The 24,219-nt window shown below is 40.4% G+C and overlaps 1 protein-coding gene across 1 annotated transcript in view; it reads left to right on the top strand.

Annotated features, from left to right (window-relative positions):
• The first annotated feature begins 7,335 nt into the window (after positions 1-7,335).
• The window catches only part of ZNRF2 (zinc and ring finger 2), an 84,411-nt gene continuing 67,527 nt past the window's right edge, over positions 7,336-24,219 (top strand). The window contains exon 1 of the mRNA XM_065938457.1: positions 7,336-8,654. Within this exon, the coding sequence (XP_065794529.1) occupies positions 8,198-8,654 (457 nt within the window). The 5' untranslated portion in view covers positions 7,336-8,197. The remainder of the gene's footprint in view (positions 8,655-24,219) is intronic.

Raw genomic sequence — 24,219 nt, 5'->3', positions numbered from 1 at the left:
TTAAAGACATTATCTAAATTATTGATGGCCTATGAAAAACTACCCAACGAGTCCTAAATATTCCTCTCAAGTGACTTCAGTTTTATTAAGATATAGGTTTCTAATCACTACTCAAGTCTTTTGCAGGGTGGATTAGGATAAATTTTAATGTTTAGATGCCTCATTTATTTATGTAAAAAATGAAACATAAGAATAGGAAAAAGGTCTATTTCAAGACAAGTTATTATACCTATGGTGGCTCAGCAGTAAAGAATCCACCTGCAATGCAGGAGATGCAAGAGATGCGGGTTCGATCCCTGGGTTGGAAAAATCCCCTGGAGAAGGAAATGGCAACCCACTCCAGTATTCTTGCCTGGAGAATCCCATGGACAGAGGAGACTGGTGGGCTATAGTCTACAGGGCTGCAAAGAGTCAGACACGACTGAGTGCACATGGTCCTATAGTTTGGTAAGGAGACCAGATAGTATATAATACCAAAAATAAAAAAAGAAAGAAAAGGCGAAATCATGGCCATCTTAAATACTATAGTAAGAGGCAAGTGGGATGGCGGAGACGAGCAAACAATGTAGGGCTGGCGCTGGCTGTAGGAAAGCCTGGTTGGGAGGCCGTGGGCCTGACTGAGCAGATTAATGGGTGTGACAGGTCTTCTGCCCGGCGCAGATCTGCTGTCCTGTATGTCAAAGGTCTGACCCGTCATAACTTTAAAGAGTGGGCGAGAGAGGAGAGAAGCACACACAAAAACAGTAAGTGCAAAAGGAAAGAGACGTGCTCTGACTGGAACTCAAACTAGATAACAGCAAACTGCTTGGTCAGGTATTTTTACTAAGCTCACAACTAGCTTATTCATTCTAGTGTGGGTTTCTGGTCACCAGTTTTGTCAACAGGAAGTACTTTAACAGTACAAACTTAACTGTGAACCCCAAAAGTCTTTGATCAAATATCATCATTTGAACCTGTCAGGAGAAAGAAAAACAGAGCATGAGAAAGCTTCAAACAATTTTAAAGATCTGGGGCTTTGGTCTCTTGAAGAGTCACTGAACAGTAAAACAACAGCTCTGATTAGGTACAGGAGAGTATCCTTGAGACGAGTGCTTCTCCAAGGGTGTTCTGAGGTCCGGTGGCATCAGCATCACTGGGCTGCTTGTTAGAAAGCACATTCTCAAGGTCTGATCCTGATGGAAGGAAGGAGAATCATTGAGGGTGGGGCCCAGCTGTCTGTTGTAGCGAGGTCTCCAGTTGATTCTCTCATGCACTGAAGTTTGTAAAGCACTGATTTAGACCATCATTTGTCAAACCACAGATTACAACCCATGAGTGGGCTATAAAATCAATTCATCAGGCAGTAACCAGCATTTTACAAAAGTGAAATGGAACAGACCAGAAACTGGAGTGTATCCCATGTAGCATGGGTATGATCCCATAAGGCTTTGTTCAGTTCTGTACAAGTGTACTGATTTGGATGAAGCAGCACTTTTAAATGTTGAAGAACGGGTAGGGTAGAATAAAGAAGCTACAAATTTTAAACGAAATCAGAACTGTTTGGTTGACGATAAAACACACTGACAGCTTAATGTGGATCCCTGTTTGGAGAGAGACAGAGGAGAGAGGGAGGAGGGCCAAGAAAAAAAAAAACAAAAAACAGAGCAGGCCAAAGTTTCATAACTCCAGAATCCTTGAGGGGAAAGAAATAAGTCTTACCCAGAGAGAAAATAAAAGGGGCATCGACCACAAGGGAGATATCAAGGGGGATTCGTGCATGCATGCTAAGTTGCTTCAGTCATGTCCGACTCTTTGTGACCATATGAACTGCAGCCCGCCAGGCTCCTCTGTCCATGGGATTCTCCCGACAAGAATACTGGAGTGGGTTGCTATGCCCTCCTCCAGGGGATCTTCCTGACTCAGGGATTGAACACAAGGCTCTTTTGTCTCTTGCATTGGCAGGCAGGATCTTTGGCCTAGCACCGCCTGGGAAGCCCATCAAGGAGGATAAGTATGAAATAAGGTCATGTGTGACCTTTAGGAAACCATCATTTAAGCTGAAATGCTCATTCACTCCTTCATTCACTCATTCATTCATTCATAGATCACTTATTGTACCATCACAGGTCCCAGGCACTGTGTTAGATGCTGGACAGTACTGTTTAATGACAGCGAGAAGATGAATAATAACAATAGCAAGATCTGTGATGTGAAGGGACTATTAACATGTGTTGAGTGAGAATACTCAAGTTAGCCTGTGATGATGGGTTAAGAGTGGAGTGACAAGAGACATCCATATGGAGAGGCTGTTTAATCAAAATGATGACCACATTTCAACATGATAGTCTATTTTGAAGTAAATTAATGGTTATTGAGATAAGTGGTTCTTAAATATTAGCATGCCTCAGAATCCCTTCAATGGCTTGTTCAAACACTTTTTGATTTAGTAGTTCTGGGCGGGGGGGGGGGGGGGTTTCTGAAAATTGCCTTTCTGACAAACTTCAAGGTGATGCAGAGACTACTGATCTGGGCACCATACTTTGAGGATCACTGACCCAAATGACTAAATGAACAGTTGTGCTGGATGGTGTTTCTAGACACACAATGTAAAGCAGAAGAAATTTAGCTGACCCATACAGACACAAAATTTTTTTCTTTACATTTTGATGGCTTAAAAATAATAGCTGCCACTTGAAATTTTTCATGTAATTTAATTTTTATTGTAAAAATTAAAGTTTTACTAAGATTTCATACTTAGCTTAGATGATTGATGGCCAGACAGTTGTTCTTGTGTGGCAAAGATATGTTTGCTATGTGCTTGCTGAAATTATTTCCTTCCCTTCCTGGGCACACACACAAATCCACATTTTCTGACCCCTTTGCAGGTAGGTTAGACCATGTGACTGATTTCTGCCAACATGGAGAGGGGGAAGAGGGATGCAAAACCTTCTAGTCTTGGCCAAAACTTCTTCCTATATCTGTCTTTTTCTTTGGGTGGCACAGGATCTAGTGAGGGGACCAGGGGTCTGCTTAGCCACAAGATAAGAACCTGGGTCCCCAAGTCACCACTTGGAGAAGAGACACTGAGGATTGCCACTTAAGTGGGAAACTGTTTGGAGGGAGCTGAGAGGGTTTACCAAGTGAACTTGTAAAGTACTCTCATTGCATCATGAACCTGAGGCCAGGGAGTTGTTTCCATTTTGTAGCTTAGCCTGTCCTGATTAAGATGCTGTTCCTGGCACTAAGTAACAAAACACACATTTATGATGCAGAATGAATAATCATTATAACTCTAATTTTTGCCCTCTATGTTTTTTGTAAATGGCCTTCTCACTATTCATTTATTCAACAAATACCTACCTAAAGGTTATTATGTGCCAAGCATTGCAATGGTGAGTCAGAAAAAGGACGCTTTCCATGCCCTCATGGAATTTACAACCTTGTGAAGAACGGACATAAACAATCAAACAAATATAAAATTCCAGGTGTTGTGAGTGGTGTGAACACTGGAAACCTAGCACTATAAGGAGATGTTTTCCCTAGATAGGAATAAATGAATAAATATTGAGTACTTTTTAGATGTAATTAACATCTGCGTAAAAATGATTTAAAAGTATAGGTTTGGATGTGTTGAAGCAAAATATATGTAAATTTGGATATGAGCAAGAATCATAGGGTTAAATATTTTCATTTAACAGTTATAACTAATGAATGGGGTTTGCTCCATATTATAGCTATCTAAACTTTTAAAATGCATAATGTATAATGACACATAACATTTTATATATGATAAAATGTATAATGATGAATGTGAAACTCTTTATCAGTTGTTAGCTCCTCAGAGACCTATAAAATTCTATTACTCCCTTGAAAATCATAATTTGCTATTAACAATAAGTTCTTGCCATATTGGTATAAATTCCTGTTGAACCAGAGTTTTCCACCAAAGGCCTCATTCAATAAAACTTAAATCGGATTGAATAACTAGATTGCCTACTTAAATTAGAGCTTATCATTCTGGTAATGACTTTGGCCTTTCAAACTTTATTTTTGCTTACCAAGTAAATGTTAAATTCTTAAAGAGATGGGAATGCTGAACCAATTTACCTGCCTCCTGAGAAATCCGTATGCAGGTCAAGAAGCAACAGTTAGAACCAGATATGGAACAACAGACTGGCTCCAAATTGGGAAAGGAGTATGTCAAGGCTGTATGTTGTCACCCTGCTTAATCTATATGCAGAGTACATCATGAGAAATGCTGGGCTGGATGAAATAGAAACTGGAATCAAGATTGCCTGGAGAAATATCAATAACCTCAGATATACAAATGATACCCCTTTTATGGCAGAAAGTGAAGAGGAACTGAAAAGCCTCTTAATGAAAGTGAAAGAGGAGAGTGAAAAAGTTGGCTTAAAGCTCAACATTCAGAAAACTAAGATCATGGCATTCAGTCCCATCACTGCATGGCAAATACATGGGGAAACAGTGGCTGACTTTATTTTTCTGGGCTCCAAAATCACTGCAGATGGTGACTACTGCCATGAAATTAAAAGATGCTTGCTCCTTGGAAGAAAAGTTATGACCAACCTAGACAGCAGAGACATTACTTTGCTGCAAAGGTCAAAGGTATGGTTTTTTTCAGCAGTCATGCATGCATGTGAGAGTTGGACCATAAAGAAGGTTGAGCACTGAAGAATTGATGCTTTTGAACTGTGGTATTGGAGAAGACTCTTGAGAGTCCCTTGGACTGCAAGGAGATCAAGCCAGTCAATCCTAAAGGAAATCAGCCCTGAATATTCACTGGAAAGAGTGATGCTGAAGCTCCAATCCTTTGGCTACCTGATGCAAAGAACTGACTCATTGGAAGACTCCGATGCTGAGAAGGATTGAAGGCAGGAGGAGAAGGGGATGACAGAGGATGAGATGGTTGGATGGCATCAATGACTCGATGGACATGAGTTTGAGCAAGCTCCAGGAGTTGGTGATGGAAAGGGAAGCCTGGCGTGTGGCAGTCCAAGGGGTTGCAGAGTCGGACATGACTAAGTGACTGAACTGAAGTAAATGTTGGTTTCATTAAGCTCATACCCAAGATGAAAGAATTTTGAGTAGCTCAAGATTTGAATTGAGTAGTTATATATATATATACACACACACACACAGTACATCAATAGCTATGCTTATATTCTTCAGTTCTGTTTAAAAACTTGATTTTCATACTTCAAAGTGATAATCATTACATAAATTACTCATTACAAGTATGAGAAAAAAGACCAAGTATTTATGCAGTTTGTACAAAAAAACACCAGTTACTATTATTTTCACATAGGGAACACTTTTAGGAATTTTAAAAATCGAAGGGTCACAGCAGGGTGTCCACTGGGTATCTAGACCATGCTTTGGCACCAAAATACCACATTACAGTTTGGACTGGAGTGAGAAGAATTTTATTAGGTTGATGCAAATATAAATGCGGTTTCAGACCGTGAATTTTAAATCACCATAACTGGGCTCAAGCCCATCTTTACTGATTAAAATAAGAACCATTATAATCAACACATTTTTGCCAACAAGAAATAAGTTTGTTTATCCCTGTAGTATCAAATCCATACTTAGGGATATGATGAACTCTTGCAAAGCATTTCCTGCCTTCTTCTGGCTCTGGAAGCATTTTCCCTGCAAAAAGTTGTCAAGACGCTTGAAGAAGTGATAGTCAGTTGATGAGAGGTCAGGTGAATATGGTGGATGATGTAAAACTTCATAGCCCATTCGTTCAGCTTTTGAAGTGTTGGTTGTGTGATGTGCAGTCAGGTGTTGTCATGGAGGAAAACTGGGCCCTTTCTGTTGATCAATGCCAGCTGCAGGTGTTGTAGCTTTTGGTGCATCTCATTGATTTGCTGAGCATACTTCCCAGATGTGTTGGTTTTGCTGGGATTCACAAAGCTGTAGTGGATCAGACTGGCAACAGACCACCAATCTGTGGCCATAACCTTTCTCGGGTGCAAGTTTGGCTTTGGGAAGTGCTTTGAAGCTTCTTCTCGGTCCAACCACTGAACTGGTCATTGCTGGTTCTCATATAAAATCCACTTTTTGTCACATATCACAATCGGATAGAGAATAAGAGAAGAACCTAATGTAGAAAAAGAGAAGATGACCCTTCAAAACGATTTTTTTCATTTTTAGTCAGTTCAAGATGCACCCACTTCTCGAGCGTTTCACCTTTCAAATTAGCTTCAAATGCTGGGCAACTATAGAATGGTTGATGTTCAGTTCTTGGGCAACTTCTCATGTAGTTATAAGCCTCTCAATTGGTTATTGTCAACTTCCTATGGGCAGACACTATGTTTATCTTCAGGCTTTTATCTACTCTGCAAAACTTCTTGAACCACCACTGCATTGTACATTTGTAAGCAGTTCCTGGGCCAAATGTGTTGTTGTGAGTTGTCTCTGCGAACTCGAATAGGAAAGTCGCTTCAATTTGCTTTTTCATAAATATAAACAAGTAATAAGTCAGCCAAAAACAAGTCAGCCAAGTAAGAAATGTGCATTAAAATGATGTACAGCACAACCATTTTTATTTAAGAATGTATTCCAGTATCAAATGGAAAATTTAAACAATGCAAAAGTCGCAATTACGTTTGCACCAACCTAGTATTAATTGCCATTTTAGAGAAATTACAGGGTTTTAAAGCAGCCGGTGCTGTGGAGATTTGATACAAACATCCCAGGTAAGGAAACTAACGTCCACAAAGGTAAAATGATTTGCTTATTACACTTAGTTTTGGTCCTAGACTTAGACCCCAGGTCTTATGAATCGGTTGCAGCTGTCTCTGTGCCAGTTTTTACTCTACTGCTGAAGATCATGTTGGATTATCTTTAGTTCTATTAACTCTGCTTTCTCCACAGTCGGAGTGTTTAAATGGGATAGATCTAATTCAGATCAAGTTGCCTTCAGCTTCCTAGGTTCTTTCTTTTGTTTTCAGTCTTTTACCATCAGATTGGTGAGCTTCTGCTTTATTTAAAACACGCACTCGGAGTAACATCAAGGAGGAAGGTCGACACCCACTCAAACGCAATGGCTAGAGACACAGGACAGAGACACTCCCAGCCCCAGCTTTAAGAAGGTGAAGACTACCCACCGTCAGGTCCAGCGTCCGAGGGCCACGTGCAGGAGGAGGGGCCGTGTTCTGGTTGGCGCCCGGAGGAGCTCCATCCCTCCAATCAGAGCAGGCCCCGCGGTGGAGAGGGGGCGCGTCCTGCAGGAGAGGGCGGGGCCAGAGACCTGTCCATCACCGAAGCCGCGGGTGGTAGCACCTACCCCACCAAGGCACCTAGGCGAGATAGGGCGGGAGCGGGAAGGCCGCGGCGAGGGGGGAGGCGGGGCCAGGCCGGTGGGAGCCAATCCTCCCGGCGGCGCCAGGGGGCGGGGGCGGGGTCACCGCGCGCGACCCAAACACACGGGTTCGGGCGCACCCTGGGGCCCCGCTGCTCCTTCGCCTTCCGGTGCGAGGGCCGCAGTACCTCCTTCCCCGCTGAGCACCCCCCACCTTCGTGGTCCAGACCCTACCCCCCGGCCCCTCCTTCTCTGGGGGAGCGCGGTGACGGTTGCCGGGAAGCGCGCGCTGCCCCTCCCTCTCCTCTTGCGTCCTCCCCTCCCGCGCCACCCGTTTTTCCTCCTTCTCAGTTAATAACAGTTGGGTGGCTGGGGGAGGAGGGAAGGTGGCCCCAGCGGAGTCTGGGCGGGCACCTCCCACTCACCCGTGAGCCGCCGTGGGAGCAGGAGGATGGCGGCGGTAGCGGCGGCCGCCCGGGAGGAGGCGGTGCCGAGGGCCCGGGCGCAGAGCGCAGCGGCGGCGGCAGAGAGCGGCAGCGGCCCGTCGCGGCGCACCAGAACCGAAAGCAGCGGCAGCCGCGCAGCCACCTGAGCCGCCCCTCCCGCCGGAGCCAGCGATCGGCGCCCGCGGGAGCCGGGACCTCCTTCCTCACCGTCTCTCCTCGTCTCCCGAGTCCCCAGACAGGCCGTCGATCTCCCTCGTCACCCCCTAGAAGAGCGCGGCGGGCGCCGACCGCCCCCAGGGGCGCCGGGCGGCGGCCCTGGACGTGCGGGCTTCTTTCTGCGCCGGCCTCCGCGCCTCGGCCCTGCCCTCTCGCTCCCGCGCTCGCTCCCGCCCTCCCGGCGCTCCGGGCGCTGTGCGCGGGCCCGGCCCGGGGCAGGGCGGACATGGGCGCCAAGCAGAGCGGCCCGGCCGCTGCTAACGGCCGCACCCGCGCGTACTCGGGCTCGGATTTACCTTCCAGCAGCAGCAGCAGCGGAGGGGCCAACGGGACCGCGGGCGGCGGGGCGCGAGCCGCAGCTGCTGGGCGGTTTCCGGCTCAGGTGCCCAGCGCGCACCAGCCCAGCGCCTCCGGCGGCGCCGCGGCGGCCTCGGCGGCCCCGCGCAGCCGCTCCCTCGGCGGGGCCGTGGGGACCGTGGCGTCGGGGGCCCGAACGGCTCAGTCCACCTTCAGCATCCCCAACAGCAGCAGCGGCCCGTACGGCTCGCAGGACTCGGTTCACAGCAGCCCGGAGGACGGCGGCAGCAGCGGCGGCAGGGACCGGCCGGCAAGCGGGGGTCCCGGAGGGCCGCGCCTGGTGATCGGCTCCTTACCCGCTCACCTCTCGCCGCACATGTTTGGAGGTACGGCCCCTTCCCTCTCTGGCTCCCGCGGGCGGCACGTGGGCCGCGGCTGCGCTTATTTTTACCCTTCTCCTTTTCTCCTTCAGCCTGAGCGCCGGGGGGTTCGCCGCGCGGCCGGGCCGGGTCACCCCTCTTGGGGGTGGGAGGGAAAGGGAGAGGGAGAGAGCGCCTCTTTACCCCTGCAGCGCCGCTACCGCGGGACCCCAGTGTTTGGTTTTTGAACCCCGCTTGCACCCTCACCTCTTCGTGGCTCTCTCCTACAGAAAGCCCTTGTTTGCTCCCGGAGGTGAAGGGAGCAAATGTTGTTTTAAAAACAAACGCAATAACCCTGGTGTTTGTGGTTTTTAGTAGCAGGAAGTCAGGACCCGTTGCTAAATGTGGTTGTATCTGGTGACTCCGGTGGTGAGCAGTTTTTAAAGGCCCAAAGTCAGAGTCTCAAATGAACAGATGAGTGTTTGAAAAAGGAGAGAGCTGTCGCTTTGGAGTAACTTAATGTAGAACTGTAAATCTCAAGTCTTGTGTCGGTAGTCACTCCTACTGTGTACGCTTTAATTGGGTGAATGTGTTAATGAAAAGTATATTTTTAACCTTAGGAAAGTGCTGCTTTAGATAATGATTAATGTGAGTCCTGCTTAATTTGGACAGAGCATTAAAAAATTGAGATCTGTTTCTTAAGGAAAGAAACCAATAATCATTACAACTCTGCCTACAAGGTGCAGTAAAAGCCCAGGTGTTTTTGAAAAGCTGTGCTCACTAGGGTTCAAGAAAGACCCTGTGAAAAATGGAAATTTTAGTAGCAAAACAGCATGTCTTTTTGAATTGATAGAAACGGGGGAGGGGTACCCCTGATGTGAGGAAAGCAAATTCGACCTCTTCAGTTGTGTTTTATGGTTTCTACTTTTCTTCAGAACAGTTAATGGTAAATGAATTAAGATACTCCCTTCCCAGTTGATGAAGAGTAGAAGTTAAATCTGGTTAGAGATGCAGACAATAGAAGATAAATATTTCCATATCATTGCTTTCTTTACACGTCATGATATTACCTACAATTACAGTTGAGCACAGGTGAGTAGTGAAAACACCATCTTCTCTATTTCTCTGCTTCCTTTACTCATGTTTGTAAATGTGAGAAATTTGAGCAGGCAGTTGGTAAAGTGAAATGTTCAATAATGTAATTGCTCTGATTTTCTGTACTGTCATTATTCACATTAGCACAAATTAAAAATGGGGGTGACATGTTTCGTTTTCCCCCCATCTTTTTAATACCGCTTTGCATATTCAAAATAGAAAACAACTGTTTAATCACCTTTACTTTAATTACTTGTTATAAAATTTTTTCTTTGTAACTAAAAATACTGATTTTTCTTAAGATTGGCCCTTAAAAAAACATTTCTTTTTGAGAAAAAGAACTAGTGCTGACTGTACTGTGATTTGTGATTCATAACTAACACAGCTGAAGGTCCTGTAGTACCACATCGAAGAATAACAAAAGACAGTTTCTTAAGAATGGGAGATTAGTGGCAAGAATAAAGGCTAAGCTGGTCCTAAAAAAATATATTTATCTTAAGATTAAAATTTGCATGTAGTTATGTATAACAGCTTGCTAAAGAAAGGGAATAGGAAAAGGCTCATCAGATTAGTAACTTTTTTGGTATACTGATGGCTTAACTTTTTTTAAAGGACTGTTTTTTTTTCTTTTAACAAAGTTTATCTGTATGGGTTTAAAATGTTTCATCTGGGAGTGGGGGCAAATAGTTGACACCTGTGCTATCGATTCTTAATGAAATAGCAGATGAAGAAGATCTAGTTGCTGAAAGTTGGAGAAGTAAAGCATTTATCTGTCTTCTCCTCTGAATTCTTAGATTTGTACACATTAGCCGTTTTTAGTGTTTTAGGGGTTAGCATGATTGGGGCCTAGTGGAGGCACAGTGACAAGGAGAACTGTGGGTTTCCTAACCTGGTCTCTGTAGAGAATGGAGCCCCAATGTCTGTTGTGTGCAGTTAGTTAACTGTTGTGCATTTGGAATGTTTCTAGTTATGTATCATTCTTAGGAAATTTGAGAAAACAGTCACTGGGATAATCTTGTGTTTGTTAGTTCAGATGAGGAACCATAGTTGAGAAAACTTGGAAGAGAATCAGAGAAATTACCTTTTCTTTCCAAATGATAGGAACAGATCGAAGTGCCAGTACCTTAAATCCCACTTAAGACTTGGAGATGGAATACACTTGAGAGTGAAAAAGCATCTTTCTAGCGGCATTTGCTTTAATGAGATTTTTTTTATCTGTATTTCAGTAGTTGGGCTCATTAGGGAAACTTAATAGAACCCTGTTTGTCATAATCTTGAGATTTAGGGAACCAGATGATAAATCTTATTTTGCTTTTTAATTTTTTAAACTCTTTATTGAGTCTGTTACATATTGCTTCTGTTTTACAGTTTTAATTTTTGGCCCCAAGGCACATGAGATCTTAACTCCCTGACTAGGAATCGAACCTGCACCCTCCACATTGGAAGGCAGAGTCGTAACCTCTGGACTGCCGGGGAAGTCCCTGAATCTTACTTTAAAAACTGAACTTTATTATTACTCCATGTTGACTTAATTTTTTAGTAATTTATTCAGTTAGAAATTGTGCAGATGTTTGGGCAAATAAAAAGGAACTCCCATCTGAAAGTTGAGAAAAGGATTATTTCTGAATTAGTGGAAAGTTATTTCTGTCATTTTATAAAACTTTAATTGATGTTTGTATTGTTACTGTTTCCTAATAGGAAAACATGGTACTAATCAGATATAAAATTATCTTTCCCTTATGGAAAAGGAAAATCTAAACAATATCACTTCAAAAAAATTTAGAAGTCTGGCAAGTTCCATCTGGCAAGTTAACTAGTTCCATCGTAATGAATTACCAAATTAAATGAGATTTTCTGTGTTGGTTTTATGTTTTGCTCTCTTTGGGACATGTATTTTGGCTATATTCACTCTTATTTAATTCTCTCTAGAGAAATAGAAGAGAGGTACTTAATTTATATTCAGTTTACAGAAGTTTCCTAGAATTCTTAGAACTGAGTTGTATATCAGAGTATGATTATAAAACATACAGGAATTTTTAGATCAAGTAGGTTTCTTTTTTTATTCTTTTCAGAGTGCTGAGTTTAACAAAAGTTTTACAGTGAACAAAAGCCTTTTTTTTATTTAATCACCTTTGTTTTAAAACAAGTCTTTAAGGGAATAGTCTAATATTGAAAACTTGATGGTATCTTAGGATTTTCTTGGCTTTAGTGCATGTCTACGCTTTTTTCACTATCAAGTTGCTAATGTTTGTAACATCAATTATGATGGATGGTAAAATAGTGTTTAATGATCCAGCAAGGATATCGAAGGTAAATTAGATTATAAAATTATGCCAGTCAATGGAGATCATTTCTAGAGAAGTCATGTGGGGTCCTCATGTATCTCTGAATCTGGAAGTGAGACGGAGAGATGAATTAATCTAGACTATTGATGGTACTGGGTTGCTTTTGGTCACTTCCTAATTGATTGGCTTAAGTTAGGGTGTGTGATTGTAATTCAGGTGCCTCCTGTTACTTAGGAACAATTGCTTCCTTTTATTGAAGAAGTTTGTCATTGCTTAAAACTGAATATGTTAAAATTTGTAGTTCTAGGCCACTTTCTCAATCTTCAGGACGGATGTGGGTTTTAAGGTGTTAAGATTATCTGCATTAATTAGCTGTGTTGAATTATGCTCAGTCACTCTTACTAGTATTTAGTGCTGGAATATTTGAATTGGGGATACTGTGATTAATCTGCTTTCTATTCCTGAATGTTCCATTATTCAGTTGAAAACTTACCCTGTGGTAGAAGAGAAATGTTTGCTTCAGAAAAATGACTAATTAATCACCATCCTGTCACCCGTCTCCTCCCCCATCCACCCCCAAAAATCAAGAACTCTTGTGGTTAATTTTTCTCATTTGTAATTTCACATAATCCTAAAACACTCTAGATACTTTGTTGTGCTAAAGTATGGGCTCCGTCGTGGAAGTTTCTGCTTTGGGAATATTTTGAGCTTTCTCGCCTGCAGGGTGAGCGGGTGCCGAAGGGAGGATTGGTTTGTGGGCAGTGGGCACCGTCTGATGAGAGAGCAGCTGCCTGACCTCAGTACTTTTGATGCTTTGCTGACTGCAAAGCCAGTACAAGCTCCGTTGTTTTACTAACTGGTAGTGTCTCCAGCAAGTCCCCCAGACCTCTCCAATTGGATTACTTTGCCTGGTAACCACTTATTTATTTTCTGGTTACCAATACCACTGATTAATTCTCAGTTTTTATAAGAATTGTGTTAAGGTTATACTTAGTATGTATTCTGGGTATCTGCACAATTGGGTATATTAGCAAATAGGTTAAAAAAGAAGTATAGAAATTGCTATATGTAGCAAAATACTTCCTAATTAATTTTACATATATGTACATACTTGACTGATGTTGTTAATGAATTAAATTGTTCTGCACTTATTGAAGTGTTTAGAAATTGGAACAAACATGCCCTTTGTATGAACAGAGTTCATAAATAGCTTAGGTTATGATTGTATTCAGTTGCAGGTTGTTTTCTATGCTGCTTATTAAATAGTACAGTTCATTTCCTCATGGTTATTAAGCTGTTGGCAGCTTCTTCAAAGCCAGCAAAGGAGAGACTCGCAAGATGGGCCGGTGCTACACTCTTATGTAAATATGTACACGCAGTCACACTCAGCCCATGGCCCTTGGTGCGTTCCATTGGTTATAAACAAGTCACAGGTCCCGCTTATACTCAAGGGGGAGGGAATGACGGAAAGGTTTTAAGTATCAGGAGGCAGGAATCACATGTGCCCACACTGATTACAGATTTAGGTTAACCAGCTAAACGTGCAACTGTTCTAACCATATTTTTGAATTTTCTGTTTACTTGGAAGAAGTTACAATAGTGTAGAGGCGAAGTATTGCTTTAATTAGTGTGAATGGATCCCTTTCTAGGGGCTGGCCAGTGTAGTTGTCAGGTATACAAACATGGGGCTTGTTCTTGCTCGGTGCTCAGTTGAATTTGAGATGGTTACATACTTGAGTTCTCTAAGATAGAACTGATAGAGTTGGGAACTGGGGTGTGTGGTGATGTCATTAACCAATATTAAAAATAAAGAAGAAAATAATAAGCTTTAGGAAATGATAATGAGTCCTTTTAGGCTTGTTAAATTTTGAGAATTTCTATCTAGAAGCATCTTTTAAGCATTTGGAAATGTGTCTCCAGTTTAGGACATTACAAAAAAAATTGAGAAATTGTCAATTTGCATTTTGTAAATGGAACTGAACAGTGGTTAAGATTACTGAGGGATGGATACAAATTGAGGCACAAGCATAGACTCCTGGGGAGCAAGAATTTTAAGAGGTAGGCAGAGCAGGAGGCCAGTGATTACAATTAAAGCATAAGAAAAAGAAGTTGTTTAAAATGTTTTTATTATTAAAATGTGTTCATTAGAGAAAGCTATAATGTGGAAAATACAGAAAGGCATATACAAGAAATTGCAAATCACTTCTAATATCACCATGGGAAATAACCAGAATAAAATGTTGATGTCTGTTTTTCCCATATATATGTTTTATATAGAAAATCTGGAGGTCATTCTTGTATATTCTTTTGATTTTTAAATCTTTTGGATGTTCTAATATAAGATTTTAAGGCTACAGATTTTCTCCCAAGAATTGTTTTAGCTGAATGCCACAGTTTTTGAAGTATTTTGTTAACATTCAGTTAAAAATATTACCTAATTTCCCTTGTGATTTCTTTGATGCATTGGTTACATATTCTTTGATAAAATGCACTTTCTGCCTAATCAGTTTCTTCTATCATGTTAAAAAAATTTTATAGCATTATTTTTAATGACTGCCCAGTATTCCAGAGCTCTTTCAATAAATATTTGATGAAGACCTACTTAGCCTTGCACTGTCCTAAGGATGTAGAAGTGGAGAAATCTCCGCACTGTCATAGGCCTTATATTAAATTTGGGGGAGACAGTATATCATCAATATACAGTGTTTCAGAGGGTTTTGAATGTGATGCAGAAAAATGGGAGTGGAAGGGTAGAGATCATGGGGTATAGACTTGTTTTTATTTTAAATAGGGTTTTAGGGATAACTTCTCTGATAAGGTGACATTCAAGCAGAAACTAAAGAATAACAAACCATGAGGAATCTCTCGGGGAATAGCAAACTCAGGGAGAAGGAACAGTAACTAGAAAGGTGCTTAGGTCTGATTGTGATGAACGAAGTACCGGGTGTGTTCTGGGAACAGTTATGACACCAGTGTAGTTGGAGTGCAAGGGGTTGTAGATAAGGACTAGGATGGGGGCATGAACCACCTTATAACCATTGATATGGTTTTTAGAGTTTTGTTTTAGAGAGAGATGGGGAGGCATTGCAGATTTTTTTTGAGGAGGAGAGTGATATAACCTGACTTAGGCTTTTAAAAGATTGCTCTGGGCACATGTGGGAGTAGGCCCTAGAGAGCAAGAGTCAAGCAAAGGTGCAAAACCCTTGGCAAGAGATAAGTGACTAGGACAGAGTCATGGCACTGAAGTTGGTGAAGAGTTGCTAGACTCTGGATATCTAGCTTTTTGAAAGTGGAGTCAACTAGATAAGATGTAAAGAATTTATATTCAACCAACCCTTGAATGTCATGGGGCTTTGGGGTGCGGGTGCTCTGGGCAGTCCAGTTTAACTTGTAGCCCCTTCTCTGAAATAGCCGTTCCTCTGTATCCATGGTTAGGAATGGAGGACTCAACCAAACTGCAGATGGTGTGCTGTCATTGTTCAGTTGCTAAGTGATGTCCGGCTCTTTTCCACCCAGTAGACTGCAGCATGCTGGGTTCCTCTGTCCTTCTCTAACTCTTGGAGTTTGCTAGAATTCATGGTGTACTGGAGTATTTACTATTGAAAAAAGTCCAAGTATTTGACCTCCACAGTTCTAATTTGTATTGTTCAAGGATCAACTATAGTTTGTTTGCAGTTTGGTTCTTTAAAATTATTAGGAAGAGTCCTACAATAACTCACAGACTCAAGGGACCAAGTTCAGGAACCAGCATCTGTGGAGCTGAAATTGAGAAATTCTGTATGTGCATGCATAGTTTAGTTCAGTTGTGTCTGACTCTTGTGACCCTATGGACTGCTGCATGCCAGGCCTCCCTGTCTATCACCAACTCCCGGAGTTTACACAAACTCATGTCGATTGAGTTGGTGATGCCATCCAACCATCTCATCCTCTATCATGCCCTTCTCCTGCCTTCAATCTTTCCCAGCATCAGTCTTTTCAAATGAATCAGCTCTTCACATCAGGTGACCAAAGTATTGGAGTTTCAGCTTCAGCACCAGTCCTTCCAATGAATATTAAGGACTGATTTCCTTTAGGATGGACTGGTTGAATCTCCTTGCAGTCCAAGGTACTCTGAACAGTCTTCCTCCACCAACACCAATACCATGGGAGTCTTCTCCAACACCACAGTTCAAAAGCATCAGTTCTTCAGTGCCCAGCTCTCTTTATAGTCCAACTCTCACATGCATACATGACTACTGGAAAAACCATAGCTTTGACTAGACAGACCTTTGTTGGCAAAGTAATGTCTCTGCTTTTTAATATGCTGTCTAGGTTGGTCATAACTTTCCTTCCAAAGAGCAAGCATCTTTTAATTTCATGACTGCAGTCACCATCTGCAGTGATTTTGGAGCCCCCAAAAATAAAGTTTGTCACTGTTTCCATTGTTTCCCCATCTATTTGCCATGAAGTGGTGGGACCAGATGCCATGATGTTAGTTTTCTGGATGTTGAGTTTTAAGCCAACTTTTTCACTCTCCTCTTTCACTTTCATCAAGAGGCTCTTTAGTTCTTCTTCACTTTCTGCCATAAGGGTGGTGTCATCTGCATATCTGAGGTTATTGGTATTTCTCCTGACAATCTTAATTCTAGCTTGTGCTTCATCCAGCCCAGCTTTTCTCATTATGTACTCTGCATGCACACCCACACCGTCGTTTTCATTTTGCTTGTTACCTAGTTTTATCCTCTTATATTGTGTATAGGCTTTATTTAAGGTGATGGCATGTTGGCTCATGGTTACTTCCATCTACATGTCATCTGAGTGGCCTGAAGGGAATGTTTTCCTCCAGCTGTAGCAAGAGGACTCTGACTTAAGTTGTGTGCCTATCCATACATCAGTCACCAAAGTGAAGGAGATGGAATGCATTCTCAGAATGAGACGGCTGTGTTCTGTTATCATGGGGAGGAGTTTGGGTTTTCGAGTCAGGCTCTCTGGGTTGAGTCCATCCACACTGTGTGACCTTAAGCAAGTTATTTAACCACTCCATACCTTAGTTTTTTCACCTCTAAAATCAGGATAAGAATAAATCTTGTTTTGTGGTATTGTGAGGTTTAATCCGTGTATCTTTATATTTTTAACATTTGAACTACTATCAAAAATTAAAACATTCAAGACTCATTTCCCTCTTCTCATTTCCACCCTCTTCAGGAAGACCATGTCCTTTACTTTTCTCAACTTCTCAGATTTTGCAAAAAAAAAAAAAAAATTCAGACATTTAGTTTCTATATATGTGTTTTCTGTTCCCATGAATCTCCCTTGAATATCTGGATTAAGCTTTACAGCGCATGTACTGTGTTAATCAGAAGGTAAAACTTTGTAAATTCAGTGTTTTCAAGTACATTTTGTGTTTGAGAACACAGCTAATGATCACTAAAATTATTGTGTATTTAAATCGTATATGAAAACTTGCTGCTCCAGAGAGATGTTATATTTTTACTTGTGTAAAGTAAATATATGTAAACTGAATTGTTGAGCCAAAGAAAATAGGTATAATGTGGACTGTACAAATGTGGCAATCATAAAATTGTCTTAGAAATAAAATTATGCTGTACTTAATAGTTGTTTTTCATAAGCATTTGAAGTGCTGCAAACATCGTTGATCAGTTTGAGTATATTTTGTGGGTGGTTGGAGATGGTTGAGGGAGATGGTTGGTGAGAAGTTAAAGCAGGTCAGTTCTTTTAAATATATGCTACTTTTCCAGGGAAGTATCTGAAAAACTTAGCGTTTTTTGTGCTGTATGATTTACTGCATCTCAGGCAACCTGGATGACATGGCATTTGATAAAGGAGCATGCTGCTTTGCTGGTGTTTTGGCGTGCTCTGGTCTGAGACCTCTAAGGTCTTGATTTGGAATTTTTCAGATTTCCTGTCTATTATAACACATCTTCAGAAGCAGTTCATCTGGTCACCTTTAAATCTCAGTTAATTCCCACGTTTCACTCTTTCCACCATCTTCCCATGTAAAGAATTGTTCAGAGGAATGTCATTAGTTTCCTAAGAGAAAACTTAAATGAGGAATATTAAATATTATAGACCACTTTTAGTGTCTCTTTAAATATAGAACTAATACTATTTTATGTGATAATTTGTGGATTAGAAAAGTGACTTCACAAGCACTGACTCATTTGCATTTCATAAATATAGAGAAATTTCTTTGGTTATTTGGAGATGAACATCAGAAGTTAGATGAATTACAGTTCTGCATTTGTTGTATTTTTACTTATTTCCAGGTGGTGCAGTGGTAAAGAATCCGCCTGCCAATGCAGAAGCCACAAGAGACATGGGTTCAATTCCTGGGTCAGGAAGATCCCCTGGAGTAGGAAATGGCAACCCACTCCAGAATTTATGCTTGAAAAATCTCTTGGACAGAAGAGTCTGGTGGGCTACAGTCCATGGGGTTTCAAAGAGGCAGAGACGACAAGTGACTAGACATACATTTCACATGTTGCAGTGCAGAGATCCTAATTTACATTTTAAAGAGTTTTGACAAATAGATTTGACAATGCACTGTGTAACCAACACACTGTCAAAAGTAGGAAACACTCTCTTTATCCCCAAAAGTTCTCTTACACTCCTTCCAAGTCATTCCCATAGTACTTCTTAGAGATGATTAATATTACCTATTTCTATTATCATAGATTATTGTATCATCTATTATACCATCTATTATCATAGATTAAATAGTTGGATGGTATCGTCACTCAGTGGACATAAATTTGAGTAAACTCCAGGAAATAATGAAGGACAGGGAAGCCTGGCATGCTGCAGTTCATGGGATTACAAAGAGTCAGACATGACTTCACAACTGAACCACAACATTATCATACATTAGGTTTGTCTCTTCTTGAATTTAATGGAGTCATAATTACAGGTAGTTGAGGGTTTGGGGTAGCTGTAAAGTTAAAAATAGGAGACATTGGAAAGGTTAATAAATTTTTTGCCACTCCCATTTTTTCTGTCCATTTCATGCCACTCCCTCCCTGTGGTAACACTGTCCTCTAATGTGTGGACACTGAGTCTGAGAATACCCACAGTGTTTCACCAGTGATAGATTTATAGTAGAACACTTGAGTGTGTGAATACCTCAAACAAGGAGAAATTTAATTTTAAAATTGATGCTTAAATTTATCCTTAAACTTTATTGACTCTTTAATCTTAAATTATCTGATTGGAAAAGGTTTTGAATGATACTAAATGTTTTAGATGGTATTCACTATGTCAAAGTGGGATATAGTGTTTAATTGTTTCTTCAAATTGTCAGTTCTTAGGAAGAGGACAGCATTCAGGAAGCTTTGTTTTTAGGATCAGTGCTTCTGAACATGGGAGAAATGTAACTTGTCCAAGGAATGTAAAGAAGTGATTGAACAATGTTTCGAGAGAACAGCATCGAAACATGTGTATTATCTGTAGTGAAACAGATCACCAGCCCAGGTTGGATGCATGAGACAAGTGCTCGGGCCTGGTGCACTGGGAGGACTCAGAGGGATTGGGTAGAGAGGGAGGTGGGAGGGGGGATCGGGATGGGGAATACATGTAAATCCATGGCTGATTCATGTCAATGTATGACAAAACCCACTACAATATTGTAAAGTAATTAGCCTCCAACTAATAAAAATAAATGAAAAAAAAAAGTGATTGAACAAAGTTGAAAGAGTTGGTTATTTCCTATGTTTTTGGTTTAGTCTAAATCTTTTAAAAATTAAGTAGACAGTAGCTAGGCATTCAATTTTCTTTCTTCTTATGTTTTCTGTTTTGGTATATATAAATCAGGAAGTATAAATGAGTCAAAGATCCTAAGTTTTGTGTACAACGTAACTGTAATCCAAAGTAACAGCTAGTTAGTAGAAATTCCAGTCTTATGCAAGAAGAACCAGAAAAGGGAGTTCTTAAGGCTATTGTGACAGTGAGACATACTGTACTGAATCTTGAACATGGATTCTGTATTCACCAAGGATGAGAACAGGAGAAGAATCTACTCATTTTTTATATGATGCATGTATCAAGCTACGTGGACTGAGAAAGGGTGACATGGAAGACAGAACCACAGCCTGGAGATTCCTTTAGTATATGTGGAGAAGAGTATTCTTAAAGGGCCTAACTAAAATTCTTAAAAGCAATCTGGGACTTGGTTAGCTGCATTCACTTTTGATATATTAGATATTTTTGGAAGGGTCATTGGTTATGGTAAGAACAACTTCTACCTTGAGGTCAATAAAGCTTGTTTTATGACCTTCATCTTTCATTTTCTTGGGCTTCAGTTTCTAGGATAGACTAAAGAATAATGAAGCTTAAGAAAACAGCTATGTCCGTGCCTTGGATTTGAATATACTAATGCAGACAATTCCCATTTTTACAAATTCCAAAAGGGTAATTAAATTTGCTGTACAAGAACAAATGATTAGGACAGCAACCTAGAGGCCTATCCTCTTGCAGGTTAGTGCGCTACAGAGTCATAATGATACTTGTAGAAAGGCGCGTGCTGTTGCTTGTTCAGAGAAGGAGGTGGTTTCACTTTTTCAGAGGGGGTGGTAAACTAGCTCTGTCAGCATTATTCCTTGGTGTTCTGAAAGCAGTCTTCCTCTTTCGGAGTCAAGAGCTCTAGAGGAATTTGAGAAATCTGACAAGCTTATGCCACAGAAAATTGAGACCAAATTGTCCCAAAATGGGACCAAATTGTCTGTTCCATTGACATTATTCTTGCTTTTGCTATATATCCACATACTGTCTTAAGGCTTCTTAAAGAAAGTAGCTTTATAATGTGGCAAGCACTAGAAAAAGTATTTCTTATATTATGAAAGTGTGACAGTGAACTTTTATAAGCCAATGGACAGGACTTAAAGATGTCTTTTGTGTTTAGCCGGCTTTAAAATTGAGTATGGAAGAAACCTAAACTCTTCTCTTATTATCATGCAAAGTCTGTGTATCTGATTCTTCTTATTCACTCATTCAAAAAATATTCAATGCCAGCTTCAGTAAGCTAGGTAGGCTTTCTAGTACTGGGAATGCAAAGGTGAAAACCACTTTTGTCCTCAGGAAGAAGAGTCTAGTGGACAGACTGTTTGGAAACTACAAAATTAAGTATAAAGTGGTAAGGGTTTTGTTTTGGTAATTTTGTTACCAAATTTGTGTATGTATGTGCCTATAAGGAAAAAAGACCAGAAGGTAATATCCATACACTAGAAATTGGTTATCTGGCTAGTAGGAATTTCTTACATTTTGTCATATATTTTCTTAACAGTAAAATGTGTATACCTTTTATAAACAGAAAAGAACTGGTAGCAGTATCATTATCATTGCTATTCTGACTGTTACTACTCCTGTATACCGTTACTTATACTTTCAGAGCTCAGGTTCATACTTAAGTTTATCTGACTTCGGGTGTGTGCCCTTAGCCTTCAGGCCCCACGGAGCAAAATCTGCTTTGGGACAGGATCCTTGATAATAAAACACTGGTCCTATAAGATTCTCCTAGAAGAGAGAGTTCTGCAGCCAAGGAAGTTTTATAAAGAAATTTGGTTTACTACTTTTAATTCAGTATCTCCTAAATTAGTTTCACAGTAATTTGACTTCTGTTTCATTAATCCTTTATTGATGTTCTGTGGCCCTCAAACTTTAGTGGGCATCACCCCCACTCCCAAGGTGTTTGACTCAGTGAGTTTGGAATGGGGCCTGAGAATGTGCATTTCTGACACGTTTTCAGGTTGCTGATGCTGCTGGCTTGAGACTCACACCTAGTACTCTCTCTGCTAGGTGATTTGCAGTCCCATTTTTGCATTGAGATGTAAACTCTCAACTCTCAGGTTATGATGCTAGTGTTTTCCTGCTGAAAGATGATATCTAAAAATAGGAAATGATTGTGGTATGGAAAGATCTGTCAAAGGGGTTTCATTAACTAAATTAACCAGGGGGCATTATTTCCCTTCTGCCATCAGTTTTTCTCTGTTACCTTGTGAGCTTGAGTTTAGGTGTCTGTAGATGGAAGTGATTAAGCCTACCTCAGAAAGTTTTAATAAGGATTAAATGATGTAATATTTGCAAAAGTGCCCAGAGGTCTCCACTTAGCGCTCACATTCTAAATGCTCACCACCTTGTTAAAGTACATTTTATGGGCCAATTGCATTACATTTACTTGTGAGCTTATTAGAAATGCAGAATCTTGGGCCGCATCCCAAACTTACTGAAACAGAAAAGAAAGTGAAAGTTGTTCAGTCGTGTCAGACTCTTTGCAACCCCATGGACTGTACAGTCCATGGAATTCTCCAGGCCACAATACTGGAGTGGGTGCCATTCCCTTCAAATAGAAACTGCATTTTAAAAAGGCCCAGGTGATTTGTATGTACATTACTACACAAGAAGCACCACTAGTAGCATACACCTTGAAAACAGCTTCTCTAGTGTAGCATGTGACTTATTCTCCACTTTATAAACTGACCATCCAGGGCTGTTTCTGTGTGGATGTCCCCAGGTGGGCTATTATTTATTCTAGACCTTAGAGATACTTTGTCCAAAATGATAGTACCTACTTTAGTTTTTACTGGCCATAAAATAATATATCCTATTATAAATCTTGAGTGCTATTGTTAAAATCTTGAAATGGCACATGAAAATATAAGAAAATAAAAATTACCTGAAAATCCAGTAAGCTAAATTACTTGAAAAGTTGCTTGAAAACCTGCTCAGATAAATACCACTGACACTTTAGTACATCTCTTAATACATGTATGTAGGTTCACACCAATTTTTTTTTGCTTTCTTTTCTTTTTTATCCCCCACACCTTTACCTGCCAGATAAACTGATTTCATGTTATTTTCTGAACCTCTGTGCTAGGCATGGATATAACATATACACATATATAGGAATTTTGTGGTTTTATAAAAGTGGATTGTATTCTGAATACTTTTCTGCATCTTTTTTTTTTTTTTCACTTCAAACACTTTGAGAATTCCTCAAGTAGTATACTTCAGATTCTTTTTTTTTTTCTTTTTTTCCCCCATCCCGATCCCCCCTCCCACCTCCCTCTCCACCCGATTCCTCTGGGTCTTCCCAGTGCACCAGGCCCGAGCACTTGTCTCATGCATCCCACTTGGGCTCAGATTCTTTTCAATGACTACAAGATATTTCACAGTCACCATGTTGGATAAATTATTGAGCTTTTTTTTTTTTAACTACCTCAAGCAAATGAAAATCATTGTGCATATGTTCTTTGTATATTGATAAATTACCTAGGAGATATTACCTAGGTAATATTTACCCTAGGATAAATTACCATATGGAGATTGCTGGATCAAAGGGTAATTTTTAGAAGTCATTTTATTGTGTAATATATTTTGCATGCAGAAAAATATGTAAAATTGTATGCATCTTTCAAGACTAATAAAATGAGTCCTTTTGTTCTGCCACCCATGCCAAGAAGTGAACGGTTCAGTGTTCATTAGAATCTCCCTCCGTGGTCTTCTGTTGTATTATACTTGCTTCTGAGAAAAATATTTTTCTTATCTTTCTTTATGGCTTCATCGCTAAGTTATGCATCTCTAAAACATAGGCATCCTCAAATAATAGACTTTGTCATGAATACCATGTAAACGGAGTCATTCTAAATAGATGACTTTATTTACAGTTCATCCATGTTATTGTTTGTAGCTGTAGCTTATTCATCTTTATAGATACATTGTATTCCATTGAATGAATATCCCACAGTTTATTCATTTTATTTGTTGATGGAATTGGTGGTGTTTCTGATTTTGCATTATTATAAAGATGCTGCTGTGAACGTTTTTAATTCATGACTCCTTTTGCACATGTTCACAAGTACTTTGGGACAGTGGTCATTAAACCTTTTTGGTTTTTTATCTCCTAAATAATTTTAAAAAATTGAAGTATAGTTTATTTCCAGTGTTGTGTTAGCTTCTTATGTACAGTGAAGTGATTTAGTTATTATATATATATATACACACACACATATATACTTTTTCAGATTCTTTTCCATCATAGTTTATTACTTGATACTTGATATAGTTCCCTCTGTAGAATAGAACCTTGTTTATCTGTTTTATTCAATATATATATAGTTTGTGTTTGCTAATCCCAAACTCCTAATTTATCCCCCCTCCCCTGCTTTCCCTTTGTAACCATAAATATATTTTCTATGTCTGTGAGTTTGTTTCTGTTTTGTAGA

The sequence above is a fragment of the Muntiacus reevesi genome, chromosome 6, assembly GCF_963930625.1.
Source record: "Muntiacus reevesi chromosome 6, mMunRee1.1, whole genome shotgun sequence".
NCBI lineage: Eukaryota > Metazoa > Chordata > Mammalia > Artiodactyla > Cervidae > Muntiacus > Muntiacus reevesi.
The sequence above is the reverse complement of the archived record's forward strand: the minus strand, read 5'-3'. Positions and strand labels throughout refer to the sequence as shown.